This window comes from Archocentrus centrarchus, chromosome 6, assembly GCF_007364275.1.
Source record: "Archocentrus centrarchus isolate MPI-CPG fArcCen1 chromosome 6, fArcCen1, whole genome shotgun sequence".
Lineage (NCBI taxonomy): Eukaryota > Metazoa > Chordata > Actinopteri > Cichliformes > Cichlidae > Archocentrus > Archocentrus centrarchus.
The window spans coordinates 3,879,201-3,891,816 of NC_044351.1; the positions used below are offsets into that span (position 1 = coordinate 3,879,201).

General features: G+C 43.2%; 1 protein-coding gene across 1 annotated transcript in view; it reads right to left on the minus strand.

Annotated features, from left to right (window-relative positions):
• bcar1 (BCAR1 scaffold protein, Cas family member) overlaps positions 1–12,616 on the minus strand; it is a 55,917-nt gene extending 43,301 nt beyond the window's left edge. The window contains exon 1 of the mRNA XM_030731865.1: positions 12,197–12,616. Within this exon, the coding sequence (XP_030587725.1) occupies positions 12,197–12,208 (12 nt within the window). The 5' untranslated portion in view covers positions 12,209–12,616. The remainder of the gene's footprint in view (positions 1–12,196) is intronic.

Below are 12,616 nucleotides of genomic sequence, written 5' to 3' on the forward strand. Positions count from 1 at the left end.
ATGGGTACTGTTGGACCCCACTACCCTCACTAGAGGGTGCACTGGAGAGGTTATGATGGTAGTCTGGATCACTAGGTCGTGGTACGTTGCACACTCCAAAAAGGTTCTTGTTCCACTCGAACAATCCCTTCCAGGTACAAAATGCAGCTGCTTTGTGGGGTCCAGGAGTCATTTTCAGCTGCTGTTATCCTGATGTTAAGTCTAGTGTCCTGAGGTACTTGGCAGTGGACAGTGTGTCCAGGCTGTCTTTGATGCGTGGCAGGCGATAAGCATCTTTAATGGTGTACTCATTTAGGGGCCTATAAGCCATGACCAGTCGGGGGCTCTGGTCCTTCTTTTTCACCATCACAATTGGTGCAGCCCAGCTGCTGTCGCTAAGCTGAGCTAGCCCAGCCTCCGGACTCTGCATTACTTGCTGGTCAACTGCTGTCTGTTTGTCCCCTGCCATCCTGCGCAGTGGCTTGTACAGAAGCAGGGGCAAGGCTGGGATACCTGGCGGATGAAGAACCCCTGCCGCAGCGTTCTCTCTAATGGTTTATATTTTAGCTTATGAACATTCTCCCATACTGTAGCTGCCCAAATCACCTGTGTTGCTGAGCCTTGTGTGCCTGGTCGCATCAGCTGCATGACTGTCCTGGCGGCACTCCTGGTTGTCTCAAATCTGTGGGCAGTTTCATAGGCTTTCACCAGGGTGTGTGGCTGTTCCTCCAGTAATTTCTGGACCATTTCAGCATCTGCCAGAGCATTAATGAAAATCTCCACAACAATCTACCCCATCTCAGTATGGTCAGCATACACAATAGAAACCTTTTCATATATGCCATCTTTGAGAGTCTACAAAGCTTCACCAGGTTTCCGTATTCTGTCTCAATTTGATGCCAATGGCTGCCGCATGTTCCAAACACATCCCAAAGGCAACCTCCACCTCCTCCACAATCCTCTTGTAGCTCTACCGAGGGTGATTTGGGGGTTTTGTGGACTATGGCTCCAGCTTCGGCCCTCAAGCTTAATCTGAGTTGGACAGCCATGGTCTTCTCTGTCCAGTGGTTAGCCTTTGCAGTTTCAAACTCACAGAGAAAGTCTTTCCATGTCATGTGCTGCACTTGAAAGACAGCAATGTGATACCAGGCAGTTTCCTCTTCCTGCTCTTGTCGGAGACGGTCGCACTATCTCTCTCTCCCTGCCCTCCCCATCTCTCCTGCTTGCTGCTTGCTGTGAGAGCATCTCTTACACACTGTCCGAATAAGAATAAGATTGAGAGCAACATGGATCTGGCAAACTGGGCCTTCACCATCATTGATCGAATTTTTTCCACTATGAGATCGGGTAAAGGGAAGCCTGCGTGTCCGAGTGGAACAGACCCGGTTGGATACGTCATCGATTCTTGGAGCTCGTGGAGACCTGTGTGCTTCTCGGCCCTTGAGGTCGAAGACGTGGAAGACGCCTATATATTCGGCCTTTTGGTAGCGGTATCTTTTCTGTTTGGGCTCGGAGGATACCTGATTTACCGGGAAATCAAGAAAATCTGGGCGGCAGTTCGACATCTGCAGAGGCTGCCGACCCAGGTGGACGGCCTGTCCAGAGCCGTACAGACTCAGACTCAAAGCCTGGTGGACCTGAGCCGTAAATTTAACGTGCTTGCAGGCGAGAGGGGTTAGATCTGGAGATAAGGTTCGGTTCTGCACAGTGAGGACGGTAACTAATGAATTTGGAATATTGGATTACTGAATGGTTCCCAGTGAGACTGAAGGCTGTTGGAAAAAAACAAGCAGCCTGTTCCAAAACAAGATCTGCATTATCAAGATTCGGCTCCCCTGCCGGCCTTGGCTGGCAACCATTTCTCTCCAGGACTATGTGTGACGGTTGCTCTTCCCCCCCACTCCGCTTTGTGATTTGTGAAGCTGGATCTGGTGTACCACGGCCGCTGATGAAATTCCATCACTATCAGCGAACTGTTTTGGCTAGGAGCTGGCATCTGGCTCCACAATGCCCCCACCCTCTCGTCTCCGTCTGCATCCCCTCCTGACCTGACCTCACCTACCGCTGCTATTCTGGCTTTAAATGTGCAAATATGCTTTGCTAAGGTGGTTTTTTTGGACCCTGGTATGGTGCTCTTTTCGAGCACTGTACCAGATGACTTTTTTTTAACCTAACTACCCCATGATGTGTGTTGTTTTCTTTTTCGGGGAACTGTAAAGGTAGCGCTGCAAGTCGACTGCATAACCTCAGGACACCTGTCCCCCCGTGTTGTGTTTGTTGTATTCTTGGATGGGTGCTTTAATTGTAATTTCCAATGTGTGAACCCGTTCACCCACATGGCAATAAAACCTTCATTCATTCATTCATTCATTCTGATGGCATTTCTCTCACGTGCAGAGAGGAGAGGCGGTCCCTCTTAGCCACAACATTCAACCTGTGTCACAAAATCCATCACCCATCAGGCTGTCTTCTTACAGAAAAGGCTCTGCCTGTAACATAGTGTATAAAAATGGATGAATAACCTGTTTCTCATTTCTTTGAAACATAAGGTCTGTTAGGACATTAAGCCAACTTCAACTTGAATGGACAATACACACACACACACACACACACACACACACACACACACACACACACACACACACACACACACACACACACACACACACACACACACACACACACACACGCTCGGATTTTAATCAGTCCAGCTGCTATTCTATCAATTGTTGTGAACCACAAGCCAAGCAATTTACTCTTCACAAATGCCATTCCACATCACTGACCAGTGTGTGTGTTTGTGTTTCTATGTGTGTGTCTAAGGTAGAAGGGATGAATGGAATATAGGTGCTGTGGGAGAAGGATGGAGCAGCATAGTGTTGAAGTACTTAGCCCTGTGGCTTCACAGCAAGAAGCCTCTGGTTTTGAAGCCAGAGGCCAGCCTGGGCTTTCAGTGTGGGGTCCCTGTACCTGCGTGGGTTCTCTCTGAGCCCTCTGCTTTTCTCTCACAGTCCAAAGACACAGATTAACTGGTGATTCTAAATTGTCCATAGTTGTGAATGTGAGCGTAAACTGTTGCCTCTGTATGTGTTAGCTCTGTGATAGACTGGTGACCTGTCCAGGGTGTGCCCTGGCTCTCGCCCTGACAGATGGGATAGGCTTCAGCACACATTGTTAAATAAATAAGCTCTGTGACTGACCACTGTGGTGAAGAGATTGTGCATTTTAATCTAACTGGTTTTTAACTGGTAACTCTGAATTAGCTATGAATGTGGATGTGCATAGAGCTGCACAGAACCCAGTAATGACAGAAATACAGTTTGAAATTGCTCACAAGTATGCATCATTACATATTTATATAAATGTATTTATTTATATAAAAAGTGAATTAAACTGGTGGGGTCGGCATCCCCGTGGGATTTTATGGTTTTTAAGTGGGCCGCAGCACTCTTGACTTTGGGAACCACTGGCCTTGATAACTCCAAATCCTGCTTCACAGCGCAGGCCTCAGATTCATCTTTTATGATAAAACAATAAATATGCTTCTTGCTTTTAGGATTCATCTTAAAATGGATTATTAGCATTCATACAAGTGTAAAAGGTCAAAACAACTATAAGAAACCAGATTCAAACTGCTCCAGCCCTTTCTATTCTGTCCTTTAACACTTGTTTGTTGTCATACTGCATTCAGCACTCCTTAAAGCAGTCAGCTTGAGCAGGCACTTCTGGAGTGTGGATGATTTTTTTTTGGATGATAATGTACTGATACCTAGTGATAACACACACACACACACACACACACACACACACAATAAAACAGATACTAATACTAAATGGATAATAAAAGAGACAATAAAATGATAATACCAACAGGGATGAGTTGAACATTGCATTTGAAGAACATTATCATGTCACAATGAACCTGACCTAATCTAATAAGTTCTTCATTCACTCCAAGTCAATGTTTGAAGAATTAACTGAAAGCACTGAAGACATACTGGGTTTACCAGAACAGGACGGACCAGAACAGAGTAAATAAAACTTGCACATTTTCCCATTCTTGCTTTTCAAGACAACACACAGGTCACATTTATTTTTGAAGATCATTAAAAATGCCAAAGACTGATGGAACTCTAAATCAAGGTCTTATGGAAATGTCCTCCACACGGAACGCAGTGTGCTACAAATTATAAAGTAAAACTGCAGTACTTTCTGGCATGTAGGTACAGTAAAGCCCTGTTTTATCTATCACACATTTATGGTGGCTAATGTCAGCAAATTAGATACTAAATCAATATTTAATTTTTAAATAGGTGCAGTGGTTAGGGCCATCTCCTCACAGCAAGAAGGTCCTGGGTTCAAATCCAGCCGGAGGCCTTTCTGTGTAGGTTGTCTCCACGTGCTCCGGCTTCCTCCCACAGTCCAAAGACTTACATGGAGTTGGGCTAGTTGGTAACTTGACCATAGGTGAGAATGGTGGTGGTGCTCTGTCTCTATCTTTAAGCCCTCCATGCTGTCTATTTGAATTGGATGAGTGGAAGAAAATGGACGGATAGATAAAGAAATCTTTCCGGTTACTTTCTGGTTCTCATTTCTAATCAGTGAAAAGATCAGCTGATTACACTACAACTGTTCTGAATTGGGGCATACATCTTGGTCTTAAGTCCAAATATAATCCTAACATTTGGAGAATAGCAATGCAGAGTAACTGCCTGTGCAAATGCTCAACTGTAACCTTGCAGGAATTCAAGAATCCAGGGCATGCAATCGGGGTATAACCCATCAAGTTCCATTCTCACAGATACTTGTGTTGTGTACCTAAGAGGCCTGATCTGTGTGCCTGCTGAGTGCACTGCTGTTGTAGAAGGTGTAGAGCAAACTGAGGAGGTCTGCTACCTTCTGGAACATCACACATGACATCAGAAAAGACCAGTTAAATGTGGTGTATCACACAGTGTATATGATGATGTAGGTTCTGTCCCCATTCAGCGGCCTACTCACACCATTCTTGGCTCTGGTCATCACAGCAGCTCCATTTGTTCCAAAAATTTCCCAACCTGCTCTGCAACTTGTCACACCCTTGGTCTATAATCACACTGACTCACTGATTATGTGTGCCACTTTTGCCTTCTCCACTGACGACAAAATCGTACTCAATCTTTGTGCTTGTGACCGAATCTGACACAAACCATCTTCTCTTCTTTTAAAGACCGATCTGTGGAGTTACATTTGGAGGTTTTCACATTTTCTTCAGTTCTGCAGAAACTCTTTGGCCTGTTTTTCAATTCCATCAGGCCCACAGGAAGACCTTCATCCAAACAGAAAAATCAAATTATCTAATAATTTGTCCATGTAAAATCATTTTATCCAATATAGTTTAATATAGTTTTAACACCTGAAATAGAGAATGTTCTCAATAAAATAACTGTACAATGTGGACACTTCAAATGGATTTTTAATTTTAATTCTGAACCAAATTATGAGTGGAAAATTAGCCTTGTTGTGAACTGCATTTTCCACAATAGTGGAACATATGCTTAGCAATAGATTATAATATGATGACGGTACCATAAACCTAAGAAGTAAATTTTTCACATCCTCTCAAAGTCAGAAAGTGTGTTTGACTTCCACACATCATCTTCATGCTGGACTGCACATTGCTATATATTACTGTTACACTGGTTGTGAAAAGGAGAGCCTCAAGTTTAATGCAGGCCAAAGACACTTGCGGCATTCATGGTTTCAAATGTTCTGCATCTTCATCACTTTTCTTCAACGCTCTTTGGGGTCTTGGTCATAAGCAGGGTCTACAGTGATCTGGACACTGTACTGGTTCACTGCATTAAAGACTGAGCTGAGCGTGATGCTGTCGATTTACTGTCAATCTACATTTCCACCCGCACCTATAACCACGACGTGGGAGGTGACTGAAAGAACAGGATCGCAAATATAAGGAGCAGAAATACTAAGTCTCCTCCAAAGGGTGTCTGAGCTTACCCTTAGAGATAGGACGAGGACCTCGGTCATCTGGAACAGGTCTGCTCTTCTACATTAAAAGGAGCCCAGAGAGGTGATTTAGAAAATTTTCCAGGATGCTTTCTGGATGCCTCCCAGTTCAGGTGTTTTGGGAATGTTCAGACCCAGAACACACTGGATAGACTTTGTCTCTCAGCTGGCTTTGGAACGCCTCAATGCCCCCCTAAAAGAGCAGGAGGAGGTGGCATATAGAGACAGCATCTTTGCTCCTGGGAACTAGACCCAGATAAACAGAAGAAAATAGATGGATGAAGCGATGGACTTCATGTCAGTGGGTTTTCGTTGGGTTACTCCTTGTAAATATCATCACTTAGTTGTTTTTTTGTTTTTTTTTTTACATTAGACTAATAGTAGCTCACAGGAGACTAGTGAAAATGACTACATGCCATACTCTACCTCTGATTGGCTAGTGCTCGTGGTGGGTTAGAAGGTAAGGGTTAGACAAAGCATCAGGGTCATAGGCTGAGGAGTGGTGGGTATTCATAGGATACTGTTGGCAAAAAATTCTTTGCATGTCTTTGTCTGACACAACTAGAGGACAGAACAGAGTAATGGACTAAACATTTATTTCATTATATCCTTAATATTATAGTAACAACATTGACCCAAGAGGGTGACACGTAGCTTTGTGAGATTTACTCACCAACAGAAAATGTTTGTCTGTTTACTCTGAACCCTGACTTTGTTCTCTGGAACCAGAATCATGATCAAATAAATTGCTCTTGTTAATAAATGTGGGTTTAGGTTTTATCGAGCCAGCGAAGTGAAAGAAAGCCAGGCTATGTTGAATATGCTTACTAATATATCCCTCTGGTGACACACACACACACACACACACACACACACACACACACACACACACACACACACACACACACACACACACTGTCAGTATGAAGAGAGAGAATGTACACTATCACAGCAGGAACGCCTTGTTCACATACGATGAATGATTTAGTTTACTATAATTAATTAACACAAATGGATAGATAGCAGCTGAACTGTAGGCTATTAAATCATGACATTTATCTGGCTCATTACGTTTTAGGCCTCTAGTTCTAATAACTTGTTCAGTCAGTTTTATGTCGGTAGAATGGATCACCTGACTCTCCTCCGGTCTGCTTTTCTAGTCTTATTGACCACTGAAAGCACTAATTAGGCTTTTTTACATCTTTTTCATCAACAATATATCGAAATAGGTGCAACTAATTTGACAATTTATGATACTAATTGGCAGAACGCCTTGAATGTTTGTGTACTCACTCTTGTACACTGCTGGCTTTAGCTGTGAAAAGCTGTAATTTTACTGAGTCAAACTGAACATTTTCACGTCATTTCTTGTACTGACATGAAAAGCTCGGAAGGGTGCTATTAATGTGAAGAAGATATTTCAATCTGTTTAGACCAAGTGGCAACACTGGGGCTTCCTTCACATATGGGAGGATTGTTGTCTCTGTGCTAGCCTGTGTGTGTCTTTCTTGCCTTGTGGTAGCTGGAATAGGCTCCTGCCCCCCTGACCCATCCAGCTATCTCCAGGTAGGTGGAATAGGCTGACTGAATTTTTCCATTTTTCTCCCTCAAATTTTCTAGATATTGTGACATCACTATTGTGCTCCTGCCCCCAATTACAAATACAATTACATCATTGGCAGCCATTTCATATTTATTACACAGCATTTAAGACAAACTTGCTCTATGTTGCATAAATGTCACGGTTACTATCCACAAAAAGTGTTTGTGGACCTCGAAGTTGCACTTTTGCTGTTGAAATAAGGCGGTCATCGTCAACCTTCAAAGCCATTAAGAATGCCAGCCCAGGATGAGGTGTTTCAGCCATGCCCACCTAAAAGGAGACCCCAGTGCACGCCCAGGACGTGCTGGAGAGATGTCTCGTTGCTGGCTCATCAAGGCTTTAGTGCCTCCCCCCAGAAGAGCTGGAGGAGGCGGCTGGGGAGAGAGAGGTCTGGATATTTCTGCTCAGACTCCTGGCCCAGACACCAGGTCCAGGAGAAGCAGCAGAAAATGCATGGATGAATCACACAGTACTAAACATGTTCTGTTTTACAGCAGTAGTGTACAGTGATTAGGGGTGTGCGATATATATCGTCTACGATAATATCGTAATTGCCGTGTTATCGATGTGCAAGCTGACGTTATCGAGTATGCTAATCAGAATCAGAATCAGAATCAGAATCAGAAGGTTTTTATTGCCATATGGGTGAACAGGTTCACAGCATTAGGACAGATTAGGACACAGCATTAATGACTGGGAGAAAAAAAAACAATCCACGCGTTCACTACTTTATGCTTTAGTACAGGCTGCTGTGTGTGCGCATTGAGAGCGCCCGTACTGTGTGACAGCATAGCTGCCTGAACAACACACCTAAAGCTGGAAAACAGTGGACACACTGCACCAGGGGAAGAAATTCAGACATCGCCAGCCTCGCAGTCTACCGCCGTAGATTTATTTCCTAAGCGAGGAGGTGGTTTGGATTTGAAAAGACTGACATTGATCAAAAGTCGGCAGTTTGCAGACTTTGTAAGAAAGCGGATAGCTCGACAACTAACCTGTTCCATCATCATCGAGTATGAGGAATATGAAAAGTTTCAGGAACTCACTGTCCAAGACAAACCTACATCAGATAAGGTGTCTGGCAAAACACACACTCAGCAAACTTTAGCCCCCCGGGACCCCGACTAGCGGATAAAGAGGAAGATAATGGATGGATGGATAGATGGATGTTAATACCCTTCAAGTTAAAGCAGGTATGTTACAATCACTGCATCATAACCTAGCAATGTTCTCGGCGCTCACCTGTTTGGAGCCTCGGATAATACGCTGAAGGGGTCTACCAAAAGCAGCTTTCTGATCAGATGACGGTGTGCAGTTTCTGTGATTTTTTTGCTATAATGTAGGGGAATCCTCCTGGACAGCCTCTTTTTCTTTTTTGATTTATTTTTCATTCTGTCAAGTCTTCCGTATTGAGCGATTACTTTTGAAAAATTCGCCCAAGTTAACGCGTCAAAAACGCTGATTTAACTCTTATATTTTACTAGCTTGCACTTCTTTTATGAACACATTTTTAAATAATGCAAAATATCGTTTATTATCTTTACAAAATTACAGAAAATATGGAGATTTTATTTTTTGTATATATTGGACACTCCTAATAGTGATTATTCATAGTAACTACTGACACACGTTATACTTTTAAAATCAATCAATCAATTCCCACACTTAGCTAATCTCTGGCTAAAATGACCTGCTGAAGCATAGACAGGTACATCCAACACCTTCTCCTCTCTCTCTGCACAGAGACAGCAACCTGACCCCCAGAGTCAGGTCCTTCAGCTTCACCTGATTCTTATTTTTAATAAACCAAACATTAAGCTTTCCAGTGGTTTGGTCTGTTTTCTAAATAAATAAAATGTGGTGCTTGAATATAATTTATTTACATATTTGTTGTTGTGATCTACAGTCACAGTGAGTTTGTTCTTTCTAAATTCTAAACCCTTTTTCTCCTCTGTGTTAGTGCCATAACTGCACATGTAGACTCTAATCTGAGGGAGTGGAGCATCCCCAACAGCACAAAACAACAGCTGAGCCTATAAGGGATCCCAAGTTTATTAAAGATTTACATAATGAATTCATTGTGGTACCTAAATGCAAGGTAATAGAGAAAACATACAGAAAACAAATTTGTTTATACGTGAATAAAGTAAAACCACAGAAAAGTCTTAAAATAATAAGCCTGTTAAAAACATGCTTGATGAGACATGGTACACAATAATGTGTTTGAATACAACCTGCCCTGTGTAGTTGTGATGTGTTACTGTGTTCTAACTGAATAGCAGATTTCTCCACATGTATTTGTCACACAGAAGGTGGGCAACACAGCTGCTTCTTAAATGACTGAGCAAAGTATATAAATATATAAGCTCCATCTAAATCACAAATATAAAATAAAAAATGCATCGTAACCAGAAGCTCAGGTCTCAGGAGGTTAAAATATAACAAATATTAGGATGTGACTGCTGTTGATTAGCATGCAATATTAAAAACATAATAAATTAACAGCAGCAGCATGATATTTACTGTGGTAACACAAACTTAAAGCTTTTCAAGAAGGGAGGTCATCCCTTGTTTTACCTATAAACACATTTATCACGAACTGAAGCTTTACTGACCACAAATCCCCACCCCCCCATATTTACAAAGAGAGCTGTGGATTTGTTTAGTGTACATAAGCGTGTACTGAGGACTTGTGGGAACTGTCTGAAGTCTACGTGAATTCACATATTCTGAACCCACTTTTACTACTTAAAGGCTCTGATGCTGACTGAGTAATATGAGAAATTCTAGAAAGAAAGCATGAGGAACATAAAGCGCACACACACACACACACACACACTTGGAGTTTCAGTATAAGCAGTGGCTCAATAGAAAAAAGTAGCAAGTGTTGGAGTGCAGTGTGGAGTGGGCTGTGGCTCAGGAAGTTGGTTGTGTACTAATTGGAAGGTTGTTATTCCAAAGTGTCACTGGGAAAGATGCTAAATGGCCCCATTCTATGCTGTGGCTTGGAGTGTGAAGTGCTTTTAAAGAAATAAAGTTAAGAAAATGCCAAACACACACATCTGTTTGTGCATAAAGCACAAAGCACACGGCACTACATGAAAACCAGTGATAAAATTAGCAGGAATGAACCTACCTGATATTTAGAACAGACTTTGGGCCAACCCTGACTCAAAATGCTAGCAAAGAACAGGCTGAGCTGTTCTCTGTTAGTCTACTCCAGCAGCACAGAGAAAAGTCACAGCTCATGGCCGGGACAACAACTGCTTTCTTTGCATGTTTGCGAAAAGTTTTTGACCAACCAGAAAAGCTCTGATGATGCTCCCTGCCGGCTTCTCTCTGTCTCATTATGTTCACAACAACACTTGCTAGGAAGCTTCATTCCACTTTCAGCAATATAACGTGTTCCCAGCTCCATTAATATTATTTCACTTCACCTGCCTCTCCCCAGCTCCCCTGCAGGCACTGCGCATGTGCATGAGCTGCATCAGACAGAGAGGTGTCAGCAGTAATCACTCTCACTCAGCTGAAATTAGACCGGTAGAAAAAACTTGATGAATAAAGTGAATGCAGTTTAAATTTTTCACTGTATTTATCATTACTTTCATCAATTAATATTTTTCTAATACACACAAAAAAATTATATTTTTGAATATATTATTTGTTACATTGTATTTTATAAAGTCAAGCCTGATTCCAGACTCTGCTCAGACTGAGGGAATACTGCTTACTCATTTCACACCGGTATGGGATCCATACTTCAAGGTATTATTATGGTATTGTTATGATATGAAACTGGGAAAAGTTGGATTGCTGTATCTCTAACATCATCCCAAACTGGTTTCAAACTGGAGCCAAATCACTCGCACTGTAATTTAAAGCATTTTTAAACATTTAATCAAGCATAATTTCCTACACACGGACACACTTAGGTGTGTAGACACGCTGCAAACAAGCCAGCAAAATGTGACAGAGTAACACAAAAGTAGTGTAACGAGCATGTAAAGATTTACATTACACGTTATTAAAAAGCAATGAGAAATTCGTAACATTACGCACCAGTGTTAATAGTCTGCGCTGCTAACGCTGTAACACAATTAAAACAACAGTACGAGCTTTTGCGCTGTGGCTCAGCACGCAAACAGGCACAGCCTCAGGATCAGAAGCAGCTCCATCAAGGCCTTTCGCATCCGCCGCTAAACACTTTACACTGTGTGCAAAAGTAATACAAGAGATACTACACACACACGCACACACACACCAACAGCAGCTTCTTCTGCGCTCATAAACCGGGCCTGTCAAGCATTACTGGAGCGCCACGGAGCCGGTTTGGCCTCAGAGAGCAGCTCCCTACTCGCTACGCTACGCCGCGCAGACGCTGATGCTGCCCGCAGCATTTCGTTATTCGATTATTAGAAATTAGACATGCTTATTACAGATTTGCTAATGATAGTATGTAGCTGTTTCAATGGGTGCCAGGCTAAAAGCTGTTCTGAAAGTAGCGGAGCGCTGCTCCGGGATTAACTGGGTGTGTGCCGTGTGAGGACGGGCTCGGTCTCCGCTCCGCAGGATGAAGCAGGACGGAGGGCAGAGGGCGGACATACTCACAGGGACAGACATTTTGCTGGCGCCGTCGCTCTCCTCTGCTCTGCTTCAGACCGCTCGATGCTTTTTCGCCAGCTGTAGTTTATTTAACGCTACGAAATTTTCTTCACAGCTCTCCAAGTGTCAGTCCTCCTTTGTGCCTTCCATGGTTAACTCCACAGAAACGCAAACGGCTGCAGGCTGGAGCGTGTTTCAGGGCAGGATTTTGTGGCGGCAGCATGAAAGCCAGTGCGGCCGCCCCAGTATCCAGCAGATCCGGCTTCCGCCTTCACTCCCTGCGCCGCTCCCCTCGTCCGTCCCAGATTCCTTCAAGGATCGCTTTAGAAATGCTCCTGCAAACAGAGGAGGCACCGGCGACTTTTAATCTTCAGGTCCGTGCGGTCAGAAACGGGAGGAGGACTGTGCCTGTGTCCCTGTCCACCG